This window comes from Trichechus manatus, unplaced genomic scaffold (assembly GCF_000243295.1).
Source record: "Trichechus manatus latirostris isolate Lorelei unplaced genomic scaffold, TriManLat1.0 scaffold00009, whole genome shotgun sequence".
Lineage (NCBI taxonomy): Eukaryota > Metazoa > Chordata > Mammalia > Sirenia > Trichechidae > Trichechus > Trichechus manatus.
In genome coordinates this window covers 18,276,632-18,301,292 of record NW_004443945.1, presented here as the reverse complement: position 1 = coordinate 18,301,292, position 24,661 = coordinate 18,276,632, and the positions used below count along the sequence as shown (strand labels likewise).

Here is a 24,661-nt window from a genome sequence, read left to right as displayed (position 1 = left end):
ATACCCAGCTCTAGCCCCATTAAGGCAGAGCCCTTGTGGCACAGTAGCTAGAGCTCAGCCGCTAACCAAGAAGGTTGGCAGTTGGAATCTAGCAGCTGCTCCTTGAAACCCTATGGGGCAGTTCTACTCTGTCCTATAGGGTCACTATGAGTCAGAACTGACTTGAGGGCAACGGGTTTTTTTTTTTTTTTTTTTTTTAGCCCCACTTAAAGGAGCCGTGGTGGTGCAGTGGTTAAGCAGCTTGGCTGCTTACTGAAAGGTCAGCAGTTGGAACCCACCAGCTGCTCTGCAGGAGAAAGATGTGGCAGTCTGCTTTCCTAAAGATTACAGCCTAGGAAACTCTATGGGGCAGTTCTGCTCTATCCTATAGGGTCGTTATGAGTCAGAATCGACTCTCCATTTAGCTTCCACGTAGGGGAGGAGGTTTGCTAGGTTCCAACCCCTTTCTAGCTTTCCATCTGGAGAAAGAATAATATCCTACTCCAGGCCTTCTAGTTTCACCTAAAATGTGGGAGAAAAAAACTTAGAAACCTTTGTGAAGGTCACAACCCAACCCAGGGCAACAGCCCACTAAAAGACTGAGATCTGATCATAGGACGGTTTACCACCCTCCACCCCTCAACACACCCTACCACTACATCAACCTCAACAGAACTTTATAACTGAATGAATCCTGGTTCCTTTTACCCAATACATCATTTCAGGCTTTCAACAAAATATTACAAGGCACACTAAAAAGCAAAGAACATAGTCTGCAGAGACAGGACAAACATCAGAACCAGACTCAGAAACGGCAGAGAAGGTAGAGATATCAGACTTGGAATTTAAAATAATTATGGTAATATGGAAGCTCTGGTGGCGTAGTGGTTAAGAGTTATGGCTGTTAACCAAAAGGCTGGCAGTTTGAATCCACCAGGCGCTCCTTGGAAACCCTATGGGGCGGTGCTACTCTGTCCAATAGGGTCTCTAGGAGTCAGAATCGACTCAACAGCAACAGGGTTTTTTTTTTTTTGATGGTAATATGCTCTTATGGGTTGAACTGTGTCCCTGAAAAAGATTAAGTGGACATCCTAACCCCTGCACCAGCGAACGTGACCTTGTTTGGGGAAATAGGGTTTTGCTTTGCAGATGTTATCAGTTAAATTAATGAAGTCACACTGGAGTTGCTGTTGTGGTTGTGTGCTGTCTTGTTGATTCTGATTCATGGCGATCCTATAGGTTTCCTAGGCTGAAATTTTTATGGGAGAAAATTGTCAGGTCTTTTCTCCCGCAGAGCCACTGGTGGGCTCAAACTGCCAACGTTTTGGTTAGTAGCAGGGCATTTAATCATTCCACCACCAGGGATCCTTCATACTGCAGTGGGGGGTGGGGGGTGGGGGACCTAATTCTAATCCTTTCTGATTGGCCTCTTATAAAAGAGGACAGAGTCACACACTCACAGGAAAGACAGATACTATGTGACAAGGGAGGCAGATGCAGCTCTAAGCAGCAAAGGAATACCAAGGCTTGCTGGCAGTCGCCATAAGCTAGGATAGAGGCATAGAATAGTTCCTCTCTTAAAGTGCCCATATGAATCCACATGGGCAAGACCCTGATTTGGATAGTAACCTCCAGAACTGTAAGAAAATTAATTTATGTTCTTTGTTATGGCAGCCCTAGGAACCTAAGACATGCTAAAGGCTTTAATGGAAAAAATGGACAACATGCAAGAACAGATGGGTAATCTAAGAAATTGAAACCCTAAGAAATACTCAAAAGGAAATGAAAGAAATAAAAAACACCATAACAAAAATGAAGAATGCCTTTGATAGGCTCATTAGTAGTTGGGACACAGCAGAGGAAAGAATTGGTGAGCTTGAAGATATGTCAATAGAAACTTCCTAAACTGAAAAGCAAAGATTTAAAAAAAAAAAAGACTAAATAAAACAGAACTGAATATCCAAGAACTGTGGGACAATTACAAAACCTTAAGACTATACAACACAAAAGTGTGAACCCTAACGTGAACTATGGACTTTAGTTAATAATAATATATCAATATTGGTTCATCAGTTGTAATAAATGTACAGGCATGTAAGATGTTAATAGGACAAACAATGTGCAGGTGGGAGGGGGTAAATGGGAACTCTGTACTTTCTGCACAATTTTTCTGTAAGCCTAAAAGTGTTTTGAAAATAAAGTCTATTAAAAAAACAGTATACCAATTTAAAAAGGAAAACACATTTATTTGCAGGTGAGGTAATAATTTTCAATAACTTGACATAACAAAGATGCACATTTAAGAAATTAACTTATGTCTTTAATACTAAAACTGCTTCTTAAAAAATTATCTACACAAACCTGAATCTGACCCAACTGGTCAAATTACTTTTAGATTACTTCATTATTATATTTACTTCAAAATACACTATTCACCTAAAACAATAATGCAAGCAAACAATGTATGAGCTCAATTTTCCTATGTTTTGAAGGGTGTAAATTTACATAGCATATGAGTAAATGGTGTGATTTTAAAACCTAGAACTCTTCCAGAATTCAACTGTTCTTTTCTTTAAGGGAACTCATAAAATCAAGAAACACATCAGATGCAAAACTATAGCACAACTGAAATTTATTTATTTATTCATTTGTACACACTCAAGTCAGATTTAAGGGCATTTTAAAGATTACCTAAAATACAGCATATGTTATATTAAATGTTAAGGAGAATTTTTTTAAAGTTTTTTTTAATTCAATAAACATCAGCTGAGTATCTCCTTTAATGTTTCCAAAGATGTTGTAAAAGGAAAGAGATGATTCAAGTGAATGTATTATAGATAATCACCAAAACAAATGAGTCATCATCAATTAGGAGGTCCTGTTGGTAGTGTCAGGAAACCCTGGTGGCCAGTAGTGGTGGGCAGTTCCAATCCACAAGGCGCTCCTTGGAAACCCTATGGGGAAGTTCTACTCTGTCCTATAGGGTCACTATGAGTCGGAATTGACTCGATGGCAACCAGTTTGTTTGTTTGTTTTTGGTAGTGTTATGAGGCGAACAGATGTGATATATATACATATTAATGATATGCTAGAAAACTAGAACTTAAAGATTCCATTGTGATCAGACATTTCAAAAAATAAAATATAAAAATGTTCTAAAATCTACAACAGTGATTTTCAAATACAGGTGATCTGACAATGTCTGGAGATATTTTGGGTTGTCATAACTGGAGAAGTGCTACTGGCAAGTGGTGGGTAGAGGCCAGGGATGCTGCTCAGCATCCTACAATGCACAACACAGCCCTCCATAACAAACGTCAACAGTGCCGAGGTTGAGAAAGCTGGGTCTAGAGGGATTTAAGCAGCATTCGTTTTTGCATAAGTCTTCTCTGATAGTCGTGATGACACATATGTGTATTTTCATAGATATGCAAACTAATGTGGATAGAACAAAGATTATACACTTTACATAAAATTACCACATTAGTATGTATTTATAATTACAAAAATTACTAATAGCATATTTTAGTGAATAGCATTATATTGCACTTTCTTAGATATGCAGATTTTACCTTCCTGTGATTTTACAGTAGTGATATTACCTTCATTTGTTCAACAAATATTTATTGAACATCTACTTTCTAGGTTCTATGTAAGTAGTGGAGCACTGGTAGTGCAGTATTTAAAAGCTCAGCTGCTAACCAAAAGGTCAGCAGTTCGAATCCACCAGCTGCTCCTTGGAAACCCTATGGGGCAGTTCTACTCTGTGCTTTCGGGTCGCTATGAGTCGGAATTGACTTGATAGCAACAGGTTTGGTTTTAGTATGTAAGATGCTGGAATGCAAAGTTAAATAACAACTTTTAGTAGGGGAGAGAGACATGTAAAAAAAATTACAATCACTGTGATTAGTGCTATTACAGAGTTATGAACAAGCTATAGAGGTAAAAGAAAAAAAAAAAACAAAAGCCGACAAAAGTCGATTTCGACTCACAGCAACACTACAGGACAGAGTAGAACTCCCTCACAGGGTTTCCAAGGAGCAGCTGGTAGATTCAAACTGCCAACCTTTTAGTTAGAAGCCGAGCTCTTAACCACTGTGCCACCAGGGCTCCAGTGGTAGAAAAGGGAGTGATGATTTCTGTAGCTGTTTGGGGCAGACTAGGGTACCAGAAGCATATCAAAGATGGCTTTTCAATAGGAACAAATGTCTGATCTGAATGTTTATATCAAAAAACAGGTCAGCCTTATACATATGTCGTGCTATATAAGGAACTTTTACTGATTACAGGCTTACCAATAATCAAAAAAAAAAAAAAAAAGGATTGGATTTAGGCAACATAATATCATAATAAAGTTTGCATTTTAGAAAAATGGCTCTGAGGACAGTTGGGAGGTGGCCAGACAGTATTAAGGGAAACTAATTAGGACCCTGATCCGAGGTGATGAGGATCTGGAATAACGCAGGCATCCAATTGTGGGGGTAGGGAGGAGGAGATCCGCTGGGGAAATGTTAAGAAGAATCCATAGAACCCCCTCAGAAGATACTTACTGGGTACACTAATGTAAGGAAATGGCCACCAGTTGCAAAAATTGGGACTAGCCTATGCTGGGGGATGCTTTGTGCAGAAAACAAAAGTGAACAAGCAGATTGTGGTTGTTGTTAGTTGCCTTTGTGAGTCGATTTCTACTCATGCTGACCCTATGTGTGCAGAGTAGAACTGCTCCATAATGGTTTTCAAGGCTGTGATCTTTCAGAAACAGATCGTAAGTTCTGTCTTCCCAGCCACCTCTGGGTGGGTTCGAATCGCCAGTCTTTCAGCTAGTAGTCAAGTGCGTAACTGCACCATCCAGGGACTCCTCGAACAAGTACGTATTATAATATAAAAGTTAATACCAATTTAAAATATACACAACACAATAAAAACTAGTTAATATCTATTTTCTTAGTTTTATTCTAGAATAGAATGGACTACAGAATAAGCTTAAATACTTTTAAAGTGTCAGACTTCAGGGCCATTATAGAGGATGAAGGAACAGGGAGAGCAGGGGGGACTACAAGGTTCCAATGTTTTTTTTTTTTTTTAAAAAAAAAAGGGTCCACAAACCACTGCCTTGGAAGAAGATAGTCTCTGGGGTATGTCTCCTAATATTGGAATTATGTTTCCCCCTTTAATAGTGCTGAGGCACTATTAAAGTGTCTCTCTGGAGAATTAGGAGTGGCAGTTTCCACTCTGAACATACTTTCTGGGATTGTATGAGAGTGGAGGTCCAATTCTTTCAGTCAGATTACAGAGTTAAGCCAGGTCATAGTCCTCAGAGCTCCTAAGTCATGAGGTCCACAGATGGTAAAGGTTCATCTTCCCAGATCACTTCCTACACATTCCCCTGTCCTTCCAGAATACAGTAGAGGAGGCTTCTCTCTGCCACAAGTATAGCTCCAGTTAATAAGGAAGCTTTCATTTTTTGAAGCTCTTTTCTTGCTGCCCTAACAGTTTCTCTCAAAGGGTGGTTCACAAAACACCTGCAGCAGAATCACCTGCAGTGTCTGTCAAAGAGGGAGATTCCTGGGCCCTGCCCGAGAAATACTGGCTCAGACTCTCAGGGAATGGGCCTAAGAACCTCCATTGCTAGCAAATGTCACATGTGAGTCTTATGCACACTAAAGTGTGAGAACTGCTTTAATACTTAGATCCTTTAGAATTGGGGATAGGATGGGGCTCTTCCCATTATGTCTTGGCTCTATTTATTGCTAGGAAAATTAGTCCCCCAATGATCTGATGAATACATCTGCTAACCAAACACAGTAAGTGCTCAGGGAATATCTGCTCAATGATTACTTGAGGAATATGACCTTATATTTTCTTAAGGATTGTGTAAGCAAAACATTTGGTTTCTTCTCACCTAGATAGTAGTAGTTTTATTCTAAATAAGTTTTTAAAATTTTATAGTCTTGTATATCATGTGTCTAGAACAGTTTTAATTTTAAAACTACAGGAGTAAAACAAACAAAACTTCATTTAGATGGTAAGCTTGCTCTAATGCAGACCAAATCACTTGAGCTTCTTATGTCAGTTAAATTTGCCTTAAAGAATTCCTGTTAAAAAAAAAGGGGGGGAGGGGAGATGAAAACATAAACAGCTGCAGAAAATGTAAATCCAAAACAACTTACATGGAGTTGCTGAGGATCAAAAACGTTAACAAATGTGCCAGCAAACTGTAAATGCTGGGGGTGCTATAAGGTTGTTCTAAGGAGTGGGGAACTTGCAGATGGGTTCAGTGGCTAGGGTAAAGCAGAAGACAAAAAAGGTAAGCAGGCTAACAACATTAAGGCCTGCTCATAGAATCCTCCCAAGAACCAGAGAACTAAGGATTCTGAGAAACCAAAATGTTAAGGTGCAAGATAAAAGAGAAAGTGGACTTTTACTGGACTCTTCAAGTATTGTGTCACTGAGTTACAATTATTCCACATTTATACTACTATCCTACTTTGTAAAGGCACTATTAAACTCTAAAGTCAGAATCCAATCAAAATTGTATAATCACATCAGTATCTGTATAGGGTAGTAGTCACTGGCTTAATTTGCAGTTCTCTCTTTTATTTTCATTTCCTTCTTATATTCTCAACTTGGAAAGGCTGAGCTTGGGAAAACTGAACTACAGCCGATTTTTCCATACATGTTCTTTGTGGGAGGGAAGACTAGATAAGGAGTAAACAGAAACAATAAATGATCATTCTCTAGAGGCCTTACTTCTCAGGAGACTGTGCCATTCAGAAGGGAGGCAAGGTTTTTGTTAGTATATGTGTGCATGTGTGTGTGTGTGTGTGTGTGCGCATTAGAGGGGCATGGGTAGGACTGTCCAACCCAGCTGCAGGGTATAAACACTCACATGAGTCCTCTCACTCTGGAAATGGGAAGAAATATTATATAAGTGTACATTTTAGTCTTTCCTCCTCTGCAGAGGAGAAAGAACAAGAGACAGAAAGACAAGGACAGAGACACACACCCACTGAAATTCTCCTAATGTAGGGGTCAGAGCAGTTGCGGGGAGAGTCAGTCCTCATCCTTTCCTACACACTAAATCTGGATGATCAGGTGAGAGGCAGAGCTCCAAAAATAAGAAAGAACTGAAATATACTATCACCAGAAACTCACTCTGGGTGGCGTGGGAAGGCATGGCTTTTTTCAAAGACATACTTGAAGTATTAGATTTAAAATTTGTAAGAGATGGTGTGCCTGCATAAAAATAAGAGAAATAAGGAAAACAGTAAATTAAATACTGGTAAAGTTTTCTAAAATTAACCTGTGATAGAAGATAACAAAGTAACCCCATAAGCAAAAAGCAAAAATTACCTGTAAACTTTTTTTCCAGCTCTTCTTGAATTTTAAGAAGAATTCTCTCTTGTTCTAAGGCTTCTATGTATTTTGAGTAGCACCAGGTGGGCTACAAAAACAATTTTCAAAGTTAATTCTGGAAATTTTTGTCCCATAAAAGACATGGAAGGTTAGATAGATGGCTTCTATCAGCCCCTTCATTTAAACTTTCTATTGAAGTATAACATACATAAAGAAAAGTGCACATATCACAAATGTAAACTTAGATGAATTTTCACAAACTGAACTTAACCATTTAATCTTTTAACTGGGTACTCCAAATTATTATTGATCTACCCTTCTCAATTTAAATAAGAATATTTATGATGAAGTACAAGCACTTTTTCTATAGTCCTGATGTAAATTTTTTAATTCCCTGGCCCCTGGTTGTAGGGAGGGGATGTGAGGATGATGATGTATTATTTCTCAGTGAATTCACGTCACAAAAGCTTTGTGGCTATCTTGACAACTATTATGTCACTTTCATATATTCAATTTGATTATTAATTTAGGTGCTTGGGAAAGGTCCAAGTTTGGGGGGATAGTTTTGCATCTGGGTTGATTACATCTCTTCACTGTGCAAAATCTATCTGAAACAAATGCATATATGGAGTATCCATACTTGTAAAATGGCAGTATATTATTATTTTACAAATTGCTAGAGTAATTCAACACCCATACCTTAAATAATAATAATAATTTCAATTTATAAAACGCCTTTGGTTTCCAAAAGTTTTTAGTTTCTCAGAACAATCCTGAGATATATAAAGAAGAATATCATCATCATCATCATCATTTCTTTCTCTCTCCCTTTTTAACAGATGAGGAAACAGGCTTCAAAGAGATTAAGTGATTTCTTCAGCCTTCAAGGCAATACTTACTCATAAGTAACAGAGTAAAAATTATAAGCCTGGTATTTCTAGTTCTAGATGTCTCCCTTTATTTTTACACTGTGTTTCTGAAATTAAATGTTAGCCATTTACTAGTGAATGTACTTCCAAATAGTATCATTAGGCCACATATTTTTAGATACGTCTGTTTCAATGCACGGTTCCACAATATTGGATATTTGTCTTGTATAAATAATAGTTTCATAGTCTGTCTTATCTAGGTATCTGAACTTATTTGACATTCCTATATACCAAAAAAGATTGTTTCTTGAGTTAGTATTATCCTAAGTGCAAACAACTTCAATATAAGTTATCAAAAATGGACATAAACTGAACTTACGAAATTTCACAGAAGTTACATTAATGTGCTAGTTATAAATGTAAAGATAAAAGCTGTAAATGTATTAGTTGATGGTCACATACTGACAAATTTTATGACCACTTCAAAGAATTAAGAAGTTGAGACTAAGCATTTGGCATTCTTCTTATTTTCTCTTTTCCAAAAAGATAGTCATTTCAACTTCTAAAACTTAAATCTTCTTCAAGTGTAGCAAGAAATCATTTCCTTTGATATTGTGCAGATCAGCTGAAATTTTAATGTTCTCTGAAGACTCAATGAAATTGTTCTCTTTTTTCCAGTCTCTCCTAGTATTATAATTTTAGCCTCATTTTAAAACAAACACACCTCTACTACTGTAAAATGACTGAGTTGCTGTCTACCATCCAATGCTCTGTAGAGGAAGTGATATCTGTTATATCTTTCCTGCTTACCTGTCGGCCGTATGCTTGCAAGCCTAAAAGTGATTCACTGATCAAAGCAGCTGTTTTGGAGACAGTCCCTGAAATACCTCCATATTGTTTGCCTCCATCCTGTCATTAAATTAAATTATTCCACAAAAGGGATAATGAAATATTAATATAGACTTATAATTAAGGAATCATAACCTCATATAATATTTTGTAAGCCCCACACCTGAGGTCTCAACAAGTCAATACCAATAATGTGATACAGTCTTCTATTTTGATCTTTCATTTTCTTTTCTATTAAGATATTAAAAATAATAAATTATGAAGTAGAATGTAAAAATCACCCCTAAATTCTCACATCCAAGGAAAACCACTATAAATATTCTCATGAGCATCCATCCAGACTTCTCATTAGGGAAAATGAATATTCTACCATATTAGTCTTCCTTACTTTCCATTTTCCATGTTAAAAAATGCCTTGTGTGAAACCTGTAGTTACTAATAAGTGATACCAATATGTTCACTGAATACAATAAAAGAGCATTCAAAAGTAGTGTTCTTCTTTTTCCTTCGGGATTATTCATCCTACAAAATGGTTGCTTTTCAACTGTCAATATTTCTACCTAACCCTGTTAGTAGTTACCAGTTGAACAGACATGAACAATGAGATCAATTAAGGACATTTGTATTTCCATAATCTAAGTACTATGTAAATAATATAAGCACTTATCTTGGATTTTCTGGGGAAGTTGCAATTTAAGATTCTACTCTCATCACATCATCTATGTCCCAAATTTTGTTCCAGACAATATATTTAACATATAGCTAAGCAATGAGAAAATAGTTAAAACCACACCTAGAAAGTTGTGGCATTCTTCCTCAGAGCTTGGGATAGAGTAAGAGATTTTCTTTATATTCTCCTCACTTTTATATTCATTTATTCAATAAATATCTATTGAGAACCATTTGCCACATTTTTACTTTTTAAGATTAACTCAGATTTACATTTTCTATGAAGTCCCTCCCTTCTCCCCCTAGAAAAATTAATTATTCCTTTTCTGTGATCTCAAAGTTTTTTGTTTATATCACTTGCAGTTAAATGTCTGCGTATCTATCTACCCTTAAATATATGTAAATTATATTCAGATTCCTAGCACCTAGCATAGGAACTATATGTAGTGAAGGCTCCATAAGTCTGGTGAAAGAAAGAAGAAAAGGTTTAGGATGGTAAGCTCTGTTGAGAGGTTACTGAAACCATGTTAGTAAAAAGTGCAGCAAACTCATGTGAGGTGGATTTTTTTTTTTTTTTTTTAAATCAGCTGTGCCTAGTGAAGTTATTCACAGGCCACAGATGGAATCAGAGAAGAACTCCAAGTAGACATGAAGTAAACAACAGTCATTTTTCCTCCTAAATCAATCCTTCAAATATCTCTAGAAAGAGCCTTCCTGACTCTACAAATTCAGATCACATTTTCACAGCTCATTTGGATATGGACTTGCCTCAAGGGGCTGGAGAAGGCAGATATGAGGATTTTCATTTAATAAACTCTGTTCCTTGTCTGATTACATTTTTATATTGGCCTAGATGTATAGTTGGTTTGAGGGGAAAATCAGATTTGGTAATATTAAATTAATTATTTATCACCTAAACTATTGGAAGGGAAATAATTGTGGGAAAAAATTTTAAGTGAATAAGCCAAAAATAATTTATATTTAAATCTAATAATGTGTTTAATTACTTAATGAATACGAATATGTTTAAATACATCAACAAAATATATGAATCCACATTGTGAAAAATTGACTTGAGAAGCAAGCTTTTGCAGACACCTTTATTTTCCAGCTCCTATGTCCTCTTTGATTCCTATTCTACACTGGAAATACCCTCAACCTCCAGATGATACAAACTATTAACCAAAGATAAGCTCTGAAAATCTGATCTATTTAGTCTGTAGCATCATTCATGTAAAAAACGTTATTAAATATTAAACACATACAAAAATGTCTATAGCACATAATATATAAATAACGCCACCAAACCTTAAGAAATAAAATATTACTGATATCTTGGATGTACCTTTGTGCGACTCCCCAATCCCATTCTTTATCTCCAGCCCACCCACAAAGATAACCACTATACTGAATTTTGTGTGTTTATTGTTCCTCTTATAGTTTACCACATTCATGTGTACTTATGTATGGTCAGATGATGTTTGATAAAGGTGCCAAGGTAATTCAATAGAGTGAGGATGGGTCCTTTTAATGATACTGAAACAACTGGATATCCATATGCAAAAAACATGAATTTAGACCCTTATGTCACATCATATACAAAAATTAACTTAAAATGGATCATCGACTTAAATGTAAGAGCTAAAACTATAAAGCTCTAGAGAAAATCTGTCACTTTGGACTAGGCAAAGATAGTTTAGATAGCACTTAAACAACGCAAACCATAAAAGAAAAAAAATACTAAATTGCACAATGCCAAAGTAACTTTTGATCTTCAAAATACACTGTTAAGAAGATAAAATATCAAGCCACAACCTGGGAGAAATTATTTGCAAAATACGTTTCTGATAAATCACATGTTTCCAGAATATGTAAAGGATATTAAAAGTCAAAAACAAGAACATAAACAACCTGGTTAAAAAAAAATCAGGCAAAAGATTTGAGCAAACACTTCACTGAAGAAGACATAAGAATGGCAAATAAGCCTGTAAAAAGATGCTTAACATTATTAGTCATTAGGGAAATGCAAACTAAAAAACAACAAAATGCCACAATATCAAATGCCAAGGATGTGGAGAAACTTCAACTTTCATACATTGCTGGTGTAAAGGCAAAAAAGCCAGCAATGAATTCTGAGAAAATCTTTAGAACGTTTATAACAAACAAAGGAATTAGCAACCAGATTTCATAAATAACTTCTAGGAATGAATAATAAAAAAGGCAAATATCTCTCACCCCAAAATGGGCAAAGAAACTCAACAGTCAACTACCACAACAGGGAACTCAGATAGTAAACACGCTAAAGTTGTTCCACCTCGCTAAAAACTGGAAAAATGCAAAATAAGTGCATTAGCACAATGAAACATTATTCGTCATCATCAGACAGGCAAAAATTTCAAAGTCTGAACGTACAAAATAGGGACTAGCAAATGAGGAAAAGTAGTATTCTCTTACTGTTTGTAAGAATGTAAACTGATGCATTTACAGGGAGAACAAAATGGTAGCACCTAGTAAAACTGAAACTGCACATATCCTATTACCCGGTAATTCCAATTTTTTTCATACATGTGAATATGCAGAAATATACAAAAATGTTGTCTGCAGTGCTGTTTGTAAAGATGGAAATTAGAAAACAAATATCTGACTAGGAAAATAATTAAATAACAATAGTATATTCATTCACATGATGGAATAGTATGTAGCAATTAAATTGAATAAAGTAGATCTATGTATTTCTCATTTTGCATCATGCCACATAAGCAAATGAAGGTCCCAATGGCTTTACTCCATCTATGTCTTAAAGGTAGACTCTAATTTGAGGAGGCAGCTCTTCCTCAGTCGTATTTTCATGCTTTCCAACCTGAAGGGCTCATCTTCCGGCACCGTATCAATGTTCCACTGCTATTCAAAGGTTTTCATTGGCCAATTTTTTAACAGAAGTAGACTGCCAGTTCCTTCTTCCTAGTCTGTCATAGTCTGGAAGCTACACTGAATCCTGTCCATCATAGGTGACCCTGTTGGCATTTGAAATACCGGTGGCATGGCTTCCAGCATCACAGCAACACGCAAGCCACCACAGTATGATAAACTAACAGATGCATGGTGGGACAACTCAAAATGAGAAGAAATAGTTGCAAACATCCATTAATAATGGAAATGTGGAATGTACGAAGCATGAGTCTAAGAAAACTGGAAGTCATCAAAAATGAAATGGAACACATAAAGACCGAAATCCTAGGCATTAGTGAGCTGAAATGGACTGGTGTTGGCCATTTTGAATCAGACAATCATATGGTTTACTATGCTGGAAATGACAAATTGAAGAGGAATGGCATCACATTCATCGTCAAAAAGAATATTTCAAGATCTGTCCTGAAGCCCAACGCTGTCAGTGATAATATCCACAAGCCCACAAGGAAGACCAGTTAACACAACTATTATTCAAATTTACACACCAACTACTAACGCTAAAGATGAAGAAATTGAATATTTTTACCAACTTCTGCAGTCTGAAATAGATCAAACATTCAATCAAGATGCACTGATAATTACTGGTGATTGGAATGTGAAAGTCAGAAACAAAGAAGACGGATCTGTAGTTGGAAAATATGCCTTGGTGATAGAAACGATGCCAGAGAATGCATGATAGAATTTTGCAAGACAAATGACTTCTTCATTGTAAATACCTTTTTCCAACAACATAAATGGTGACTATACACTTGGACCTCACCAGATGGAAAACACAGGAATCAAATTGACTCCATCTGTGGAAAGAGACGATGGAAAAGCTCAATATCATCAGTCAGAACAAGGCCAGGGACTGACCTCGGAACAGACCATCAATTAGCTCGTATGCAAGTTTAAGTTGAAGCTGAAGAACATTAAAACAAGTCCACGAAAACCAAAATACGACCTTGAGTATATCCCACCTGAATTCCAAGACCATCTCACTGAACACCAGTGACCAAAGACCAGATGAGTCATGGGATGACATCAAGGACATCATACACAAAGAAAAGCAAAAGGTCATTAAAAAGACAGAAAAGAAAGAAAAGACCAAAATCGATGTCAGAAGAGACTTTGAAACTTGCTCTTGAAAACACAGCTGCTAAAGCAAATGGAAGAAATGATGAAGTAAAAGAGATGTACAGAAGATTTCAAAGGGTGGCTAAAGAAGACAAAGTAAAGCATTATAATGAAATTGCAAAGACCTGGAGTTAGAAAACCAAAAAGGAAGAACATCCTTGGCATTTCTCAAGCTGAAAGAAATGAAGAAAAAATTCAAGCCTCAAGTTGCAATTTTGAAGGATTCTATGGGCAAAATATTGAATGACGCAGGAAGCATCAAAAGAAGATAGAAGGAATACAGAGTCACTGTACCAAAACGAACTGGTTGACATTCAGTCATTTCAGGACGTAGCATATGATCAAGAACCAATGGTACTGAAGGAAGAATTCCAAGCTGCACTGAAGGCACAGGCAAAAAAAGAAGGCTCCAGAAATTCACAGAATACCAACTGTGATGTTTCAACAAATAGATGCAGCACTGGAAGTGCCCACTTGTCTACGCCAAGAAATTTGGAAGACAGCTACCTGGCCAACCAACTGGAAGAGATCCATTTGCCCACTCCAAAGAAAGATGACCCAACAGAATGAGGAAATTATCGAACAATATCATTAATATCACATGCAAGTAAAATTTTGCCAAGGATAATTCAAAAACAGTTGCAGCAGTACATAAACAGGGAACTGCTAGACATTCAAGCCAGATTCAGAACAGGATGTGGAACCAGGCAGGGGCATCATTGCTGGTATTAGATGGATCTTGGTTGAAAGCAGAGAATACCCAGAAAGATATTTACCTGTGTTTTATTGACTATGCAAAGGCATTTGACTGTGTGGATCATAACAAATTATAGATAATATTGCGAAGAATGGGAATTTCAGAACACTTAATTGTGTTCACGCAGAACCTGTATGTAGACCATGAGGCAGTTGTTCAAACAGAACAAGGGGATACTGCGTGGTTTAAAATCAGGAAAGGTGTGCGTCAGGGTTGTATCCTTTCACCATACTTATGCAATCTGTATGCTGAGTAAATAATCTGAGAAGCTACACTATATGAAGAGGAATGCGGCATCAGGATTGGAGGAAGACTCATTAACAAATTGCAATATGCAGATGACACAACCTTACTTGCTGAAAGCGAAGAGGACATGAAGCACTTATTGATGAAGATCAAAGACTACAACCTTCAGTATGGATTACAGCTCAACATAAAGGAAACAAAAATCCTCACAACTGGACCAATAAGCGACATCATGATAAAGGGAAAAAATACTGAAGTTGTCAAGGATTTCATTTTACTTGAATCCACAATCAACCCCCATGGAAGCAGCAGTCAAGAAATTAGACAACATATTGCATTGGCCATATCTGCTGCAAAAGACCTCTTTAAAGTGTTGAAAAGCAAAGATAGTCCTTTGAGGACTAAGGTGTGCCTGACCCAAGCCATGATATTTTCAATTGCCTCATACACATGCAAAAGCTGGACAATGAATAAGGAATACTGAAGAACTGACGCCCCTGAATTGTGGCGTTGGTGAAGAATATTGAATATACCATGGACTGCCAAAAGAACGAACAGGTCTGTCTTGGAAGAAGTACAGCCAGAGTGCTCCTTGGAAGCAAGAATGATGAGATTTTGTCTCACATACATTGGACAAACGTTATTAGGAGGGACCAGCCCCGGGGAAAGGACATCATGCTTGGTAGAGGATCAGCAAAAAAGAGGAAGACCCTTAAAGAGATGGACTGACACCATGGCTGCAACAATGGGCTCAAACACAGCAACGATTGTGAGGATGGCACAGGACCAGGCAGTGTTTCGTTCTGTTGTACATGGGGTTGCTGTGTTGGAACTGACTCAACAGCACCTAACAACAACAACAGATTTAAGTATATCAGTGTGGGTTGCATTAAAAAACATATTGTTGAATATAAAAAGACGTATAAAGACATATTTAACAAATGGTACTATTTATGTAAGTTGAATGTTTATTCATTGTATGTAAGTCCTGTAATGTTTATGAATGCATGTACTATATAAAAAACTATTTTTAAAAAGTGCTAGAAGAATGTATCTCAAACTTAATGGTTGCCCTTGGAGAAAGCAGAGAGTAATAGGACTCAGGCCAGGGATTAAAAGAGATTTTACTCAATTTCCAGCATTTTATTTCTTAAGGGGGAAAAAAAAAACAAATGAGGCAAAATGTTAACAGTGTTTATTTTGACCTGTGCAAATATGAGTGTTCCATATACTACTTTTGTATTTTTTGGTATCTTTAATTTTCTTTTAAAAAACAGAATATTCATAATCTTATAAATAAAATGAAATATATTTCTGGAGAGAAATTACTCCTCAATTCAAACCAAACAAACAAATATAAAGAGATAGATGAATGGACAGACAAATGGACAGACTAACAGACAAATAGGCAGGCTGGCCAATTCACGACTCATATTTACACAGTGGCTGCAACAATGGGCTCAAGCATAACAACAATCATGAGGATGGCGCAGGACCTGGCTGTATTTCGTTCTGCTGTACACAGCGTCTCTATGAGTCGGAACTGTCTAGACAGCACCTAACAACAACAACATTTACAACTTTCACAGTCAATGTATCATTCTGTAATTTTAATATTGAAAATACCACCTCTCAGTACACAATATTTATTCATTCATTTACTCCCTCATTTATTCAATGAACAATGATTAACAACTGAGCATGTACTACATGCTGGACACCAGTGTAGGTGCTTATGAGAAACAGATGAGTAGGACAGATTCTGTCCTTGAGGATCTCAGTCCAGTGAGAACGACAGATGCCGAACATTAATCACAGGACAATATAAAGCGCGTTCTAAGAGGTAGGATTACTACTGCTGTAAAGGCACACAGAAGGGAGCTGCTCACACTGCCTAGGGGAGTCAAGGAAGACTTCACAGAAAAGAGATGACATTTGAAATGAATTTTGGAGGAATTCAAAAACAAGTCTGAAACCTCTGACCTGAAGGCTCAAAAACCACTAAAATCTGTATTCTATAACTCTTCTCCGTATTTACCCCAGCCCAGGTTCTTTTACGAATTCACATATATCACATACCTTTTGAAAGTCTGATTAAACCCAAAATGAGTCTTGTCTCACCTTTATTAATTTTTCGTCTTCCACAACTGCAAATTTCTTTTTCTTATATTCTTGTCTTCTCTCTAAAACACTCATAATTTTTTCATCAGTTAAGTTCTTCCTAAACTCACAAAACTGAGGCCAAAATTTAAACAGAACCCCAAAAATTGTCATCTGTATAAAAACAAAGTATGCCTCAGATTACAATTTTATACAAATGTACCAATTTAAACTCTAGTTCACCATAATAATGGATTAACTATTCTGTCTTTAATATACAGCATGTTTCCTCCAACTTATTGTCTCCAGACATCTTGGTATAGTTTAGCTCAGCACATGCTTATCATCAATGTTTTTTATTACCAATGAGAAGTCTTTCTTTAAAACACACACACACACACTAAAAAGTCACTTTATTCTTTGTTTCCCTAACCAATTGATTGAATTAATAAAGAATCCATTAGGTCTTTTTAAATAAGAAATTTATGTTTTCTTTTAAAACATATACTAGCTGATCTGCCACACACTCTGCTGTTTCATGCAAGTATTCCAAATATTCAATTCATCAAGGGGAAACTCTACCCTCCCCGCCCCCCACCTTTTTCTTTCTTTTAGAGAAAGGAAATACCATTTTGCCTCTGGAAAAGCTCTTAAACAAAGCTGCAGATCTAAGAATAAATCTTGAGTAACTTTTAAATGATATAATCTCTCTTTTATGTGAGAGCAAGAAAAGTTACATTTAAAAAGCAGAACGGTATCCTGGACAAATGCTTTCTATGAGGACACTCTATATTAAGTGATTAATTGTGATATTTATAGAGATAAGAATCCTTGCTCAAATTCCCATGCAAAGTTTCTCCATTAGTTCCAGAGGCATACTTCCATGAAGGTAGGACTTGCCACATCAGATCAACAAGTTGAATATCTTACTGCTAGGAATGGCCTTTACCTAATGCCCTAGAGAAAAATGAGCCATTCCATTAGACTCCAAGTCAACTCATGGGGGAAAAGAAGAATTTTTTAAAATAAATGCTGCAGTAATAAACAGATCCCTGAATTGGCAGATTTCATCATCCCTCTTTTCCAGTACATGAATGTTATTAGTAATTCTAAAATTACTTACTCCTTTTAAAATATAGCTTTATCAATGAATTCTATAGCCTCTTGGAGCTACGAAGTTTAAAAGCTAGAGATATTTTATTTGATGAAACGCAGGCCTAAATTTTTTTTTCATTTATATTGATCTCCCATTCTTTTAATTAAGTAAAATGCCCTGTTCCAGTGTTAAGAGATCATGATAATTTTTACTACGAACTTCTTAACCTTAAATACTCCTCCTTCTCTATATACCAAATGACTCTATCTATTTCTTTGTTCTCCCAAATCTGAATCATCCCTGAAATATTACCATCTAGAAATCCTTGCAGTAAAAGCCACTCAATTAGGACACAGTTTTTCAACGAAAGACATAAAACTGCTCTATTCCTAAAAAGTAAAATTGAGATTTTAGATTAATAATATACCTTTTGTTCATGAAAACTACCCATACCTCCAGAACCTTAAAAAATAACCAAGTTGTGAATAACGAAGTGTTTCAATAAATATAGAGCTACTTTGCACACTGCCAGCAGATGAGCAATGGTTTTAATATGAGTAAAAAGAGCTGGTCAAAATTTGTATAGTAAGTTGCATAGTAAATTTTACCCTGTAGGGTAAAACCTTTCAAGCTGTTGGGAGGGAGAGTGATGGTTAAGGTGGAGCTACACTGACAACAATGCTAAAAGAGGCAGGGGTTTTTTATTCACTATTCAGTCCTTCCACTCCACTTTGCCCTCATTTCCAATTTGATCTTACTCCTTCCTGTCATGATAGATCTCTTCTTACATCACTCATTCCTGTGTTCAAAAATATCTACTGATGCCTACTCTGTGTCAGGCATTAGGCCACAAAGGTAACTCAGAAACATTTCCTGTCCTCAAAGAGCTTACAATCTAATAGAATAGTCAGACATGAGAGCAGTCACTTCCCATTTAGAGTGATTAAGTGTTATGACAGGGACAAATACAGGATATTATAGAAGCACAAGGGAGAGAGGATAATACTGCAAAAAGTTCAGGAGGGAAGAGAGTAAGGTCTATTTACAGAAGTACAAATATTTCAGTAAGGCTGCATATAGATGGCAGGGGATAGTAAAATAGACGGTTAGAGTGATATGTAGGAATATAGACTTCATTCTGAGAGCAACGGGAATAAATCAAAATATTTTAATCAGGGAAGTGACATGATCAGATACACATATTGAAAAATATTACTCTGTACGCAGCAGAGTGAATGTTTTGGAGAGAGCTTAGAAACAGGGTTTGGGGAATCAATGTGAGAAACGTTGCCAATCTGAACTGTGGTAGTAGTGTAAAGTTGGGGGAAGTGGACAGAATGACAGATAACAAGGAGAAAAATGGATAAGTTTTAGAGATTGATTAGATATGGGTATAAGGAAATGAAAGAAAAGGAAGACACGGAGACGGCAACCAAATCTCCAGCTTGTACACCTGGGTAGGAGGTGATGTCATTCTCTAAGATAGGAAACACAGGAGGAATAACAGATTTGGTGGGGCGAGGCCCCTAAATAAAGATTCTCTTATTCTCAGATGCTCCAAAGTCCATATTTAAGTTATGTCTAGCACTCAGGTTTAGGAAATCAGGAAGAAGTCATAGGCTAGAGGACTCCAATAAAGCTCATTGACTGCAATCCCTGGAGAGTGTGCCAGAATGAACCAATGCACAAATCAGTGCTGGAGTGGCTCCAGACATTCGCAGTCAGACTCAAGGTCTTTAATATATATGAACAAGCTCTGGCCTGGTTATCAGGAGGACTAGGCTAGGCTATGGGATCGCTGAGATCTTTTCATTTACACGCGCTACAATTCTGGTACCGTGGTTTCTCTATTTCTTTCTAGAACACCCTCAGCCATTCTACTCTATTTTTGCCTATTTTAATATATAATTTGGACAGTGAGTCCACTTTCAGTCCCTTAGAGGACTTAGAACACAGCTGGCTCCCAAATGAATGTTAAGGAATAATGGCCTTTTTCCATGCTCAAGGGCAATCATACTCTAAATCTGTTTCATATCACTTAATTCATGACATGGTCTTCCCTACTACTCCTATTATAATTTATTTTTCTTAATCATTTTTTAGGAACAACATCACTACAAGGCTTTTCCAAACTCAAATAAATTATGTTCACCAAGTCACTGTTTTCTATTATTTATCTTAAAAAGAAGTAACTTGAGCGGGTTAACAGGCATGCTTTCCTTTCATGAGCTTGTGTGCTTTTTGTTGGTCCAGTACTTAAAATCTCCTCTCACTTATTTTATGAGCTATGTGAATATTTCAATCTTCAAAAATACACAGATCTCGGGACACACATATTTTACATATTTTTGTGTTAGCAGACATTTTAAAAGGAGTTATGAATGGTGAAAAAGGAAGAATTACGTGGCGTCTTATAAGTTCGAAACAAAAATGATTAACTATGGAAAGTCAAAGTACAGTATTTAAATAATGTTATTTACTGTACCTTATAATCACCAAAATAGTCACTTGTTTCTTATACTTTGGTGGCAAATGTGAAAAAAATTTAATAGAATAAACCCCAGAATCAGGAGGACTGGAACCTTGCCAAATATGAATAATGCACAAGGTTTAAAAGAATATCTAGATTGTCAATCTATTTAAAAATATTTTAAGCCACGTCCCCTTATCTCTTACCTGTGCCTCTCTAAATACATATGGTCCTAACTCCTTCCTGTGCTCAATAATCTTCTGGGCTTGCTCAATTGGAATGTCAATTTGTAAAGACGGTGGAATATTGGAATTAATAAAGCAGTTGATTATAGTTGTGATCTTCTTCTGGATGATGGACCCATCACAATGAGAATGGCACAAGTCCTGAATAAAGAGGAAGAAAGATAGAATGATACATGACTGATGCATCACTTAGAGCACTTTATAGAACTGGGTCAATATGTGTTTTAATAAACGTATACATTTCAACTTTAAGTCAAGAAGGTACTGGGGATATGTACCCTCAAGAGGGTAGAACACCATGAGGAAAAGAGCACCCCATTTTTCCACTCATTCCCTCCTCTGTGCTTGGATTTGAGAAACCTAAAACTTTGATACATATACCTTACATAAATACAGGTTTTGTTTAATTCTGATTCCTTCTTTTCCCAGGCAAAGGAACAGCTTTAGTATCTACTTTGACTAAGTTAATAAATATATATTGAGCATCTTCAATATGTCAGACACTGAGCTAAGCCCCAAAACACAGTTCTTGCCCTTTAAAGTCTCTAGTGGAGGAGCAAGTGTGAAAATATGTTATCCTAATTTGGGATAATTAACAAGTGATATGATCCTGGGACAGCACTAAGAAGAGGTACCTAGCTCAGCTTAGAGGTGAACGGAAGAGCTTTCCCAGCCAGAACTGCTTCCACCAACAGGTGATTTAGGCTTATAGGTTAGCAGCATAAGCGGGAATGCTGGTGGTGACAGGTGTCTCATGCATCTCTGAGTATCTGTATTGTTCCAGTTACCCCATCACATTATCCTCTTTATATCCAAAGAACTTAAAAATAGTGATTATACATTAAAAGGACCCAGTTTTTATGTCACAGATGTAGCACTATCATTTTTTAAAATAAAGAGGTAGTTTAGCTTGCATTATGGCATTTCCCTGTCAGAGACATTGTTCTCTAAGTCACTAGAAAGCAAACACATTAGGAAGTTTCTAACTCTATGTCAGAAATGAGTCAACATCTATTTAGTAACCACTGTATTCTAGACATTGTAATAGTGGTCTTATAGGTGCTATAAAAGAAAGAAATATTCTAGTGGCTGTCCTACAGAACTTCATATATAGTTTGGCATAAGTTACATGTGAAAAAATGTTTGATATAAATGTTACATTGTGACTGTTCCAAATAAATTTAGCATTTTTTACTCAATTTAACGTCACCTCCTCAGAAAATTCCTGCTTATACCACGTATGTTTGGTATGTTACCAAAATGCTTTTTTTTTTTTTTTACCTTTGCTAGTGGGATTATCATATGTAATTATCTGGTGGGTCTGGTTTAGTATGGAATATAAGGCTAGTGAAACAAAATAAAGTCTGTGAAGTTATACAGTTTTACTTTTGAGAGTGAAGGGACAGAGTTTAGACAGAATCACAACTGATTTTTTTTTCTCTCTAATTGTTCTGCCCTATTGTAGCTATTAGCCTAGTTAATACGTATTACCAAGGCCTCAGTTTAAACATACTTTCCTCTAGTAAGCTTTCTCTGATTTTCTTAGTCCAGAAGAGATGTCCATCTTAAGTACTTCCCTAGTGTCTTGTACCTTCACCATCATTGCACTAATCACGCTCATTATAACTGCCTTTTCTATCACTTGTCTGTTTCTCCTATGAGACTGTAAGCTCTAAGAGCAACATCTGTCTTGATCATGGTTATATCCTCAGAATTTAGCCTAGCCTAGCAGGTGCTCAATAAATATCTGTTGAATGAATATACCATTCCATTCTTTTTTCTATGCCCCACCCCACAAAATACACACATTTTAAATAAAATCATACTGTTTTCTAGTAGCTGAGTTTTTAAAAATCAATGAGTATCTTTTACTATCTATTACTCTCCTACAGCATAATTTGTAATGGTTAGAGTGATTTGGAATTGACTCGACGGCAATGGGTTTTCTTGGTTTACAGGGTATTCTGTTGTACAGATGTATCATAATTTAGTAACCAATGTCCTATTGTTAAACACCTGGGTTCTTTCCAATTTTTCACAATTTAGAATAATGCTTAATTAGGAGCATTGTAGCTATCTCTTTGCACATTATCATAATCATTACTGGGAGGCAGTATAGTTTAATGGTCAAGGGCATGGGCTTTAGATATAGAATGTGCTGGTTCAAATTCCAGCTCTACCACTTAATTAGCTGTGTGATGTTGAGTTTCTTAACTTTTCTGTGCCTTAGCTTCTTCATCTGTCAAACAATGAGAATAACAGTCCTGACCTTGTGACCACTGATAATAATTATGAATAATAAATTAGTTACTACATGAAAAGCAATAGAATAATATCTGGTAGACAGTAAATACTCAATAAGAGTTAGCATACAAGTGTTAGTTAAGGTGGAACGCATGCCAACTGGCAAGCTCCATCCAGACCCAATTCAAGTATCACTACTTCTTGTGAGACCTCCTGGCCTACTGCCCTCCCGTCTTCATTCCCTCCTCTGTGCTAAAACTATACCTAGTTACAACATAGATCACTGTTTCATAACATTTGTTTTCATGTCTGTTTCCTTCCTTGAGGGAAGTCAATGTGCTGTATTCACCTTTTTATTCCTATAATTTAGCATAACGCCTGACACATTAGATAATAAATGCTTATTGAATAAACAAATTAATTAACTCCAGTAGCACGATTTTTAATAGCTACCTAGCATTACGTGACCTTCGTGCTATACTAGAGAAAAGATATTAAAATGAAGACCAAGGGCAGCTGCGAAGGCGAAACAGTCACAAAACCAAGGAGTGACTTTGCATGAGTCTATCCTCCTTTTTAACACCTATTTTACAAAGTTTACCTCATTTCTTCTACTGATCTAGCTACCAAACAGGAGGTTTGTCCTAGCAGGATTAGACTTACTCCTGTTCATATTAGCTTAAAGATGGTTTGGCCTGCCCATAATCAATAATTGCATATATATATATAGGCAAATATATTAAATGCATTTAATGAGATAGAATAGGTTGCCTTGCAAGGAAATGAGACTACTACGCCCAGAAGTATTTCAGCAGAGAATGGATAGCTACTCTCAGGGATTTCTAGACAACATTCCTGCATTCAAGTCTAGATGACATAAACTAGGAAGTCCTTTCCTCCTCGTCAATGCAGAGATTCTATATATAATTACACTAAACACTTAAATCTGAAAACAAATTGCCTTTGCACCTAACCACTTATTCTTTTACTTATTTTGTTAAGAATCTGGCCATTCCTTCTAACAGAAAAGACTTTCTCATCTCTGTTGCTTGACTTATCTATAATACACTATCTTTGATTACTATTGCTGTAAATATGGTTGCGAGGAATTCCTGTAAAGAAATCTTGATTAAAGTACCAAATATGGATATCTTCAGGAAAAAATGTGTATAGTACATTTATAGATGAATGATATGCAGAAACAGTTAAAGCTCTTTTGAGAAAGGTTCTGATCAGATTATAATATATGAGACTACCTTGAAAACCTAACACTATCATTTCAGGGCTCACTCTTACTCTTCACTGTAAAATAATAGATATATCTAGACACAAAACAATAAATACCTCAATATATATTGGTATGAAGACGATAGCAAAATTGGGATATCTTATACAAATCTTGTCCATAAAGTTACAGGTAAGAATCTGACGTCCAATAACACAAGTGAGGAACCTGCTTAGTTCAATCAAGTATATGAGACCAAATGGGCAACACCTGCCCAAAAGTAAAGACAAGAAGGCAGGAAGGGACAGGAAAACTGGACGAATGGACACAGGGAATCCGGGGTATAAAGAGAAAGGGGAAGAGTGCTTACACATTGCAGGGATTACAACCAATATCACAAAACAATTCGTGTATAAATTTTTTTTTTAATTTATCAACTTTTTTTTTTTATTTTTTATTGTACTTCAGGT

The 24,661-nt window shown here is 36.4% G+C and overlaps 1 protein-coding gene across 1 annotated transcript in view; it reads right to left on the bottom strand.

Annotated features, from left to right (window-relative positions):
• Positions 1-6,891: 6,891 nt before the first annotated feature.
• The window catches only part of RGS22 (regulator of G protein signaling 22), a 155,862-nt gene continuing 138,092 nt past the window's right edge, over positions 6,892-24,661 (bottom strand). Inside the window, exons 20-24 of the mRNA XM_023726043.1 lie at positions 20,684-20,863; positions 16,933-17,085; positions 9,015-9,113; positions 7,333-7,423; positions 6,892-7,215 (exon numbers count right to left, since the gene is read on the bottom strand). Coding sequence (XP_023581811.1) covers positions 7,040-7,215; positions 7,333-7,423; positions 9,015-9,113; positions 16,933-17,085; positions 20,684-20,863 — 699 coding nt within the window. The 3' untranslated portion in view covers positions 6,892-7,039. The remainder of the gene's footprint in view (positions 7,216-7,332; positions 7,424-9,014; positions 9,114-16,932; positions 17,086-20,683; positions 20,864-24,661) is intronic.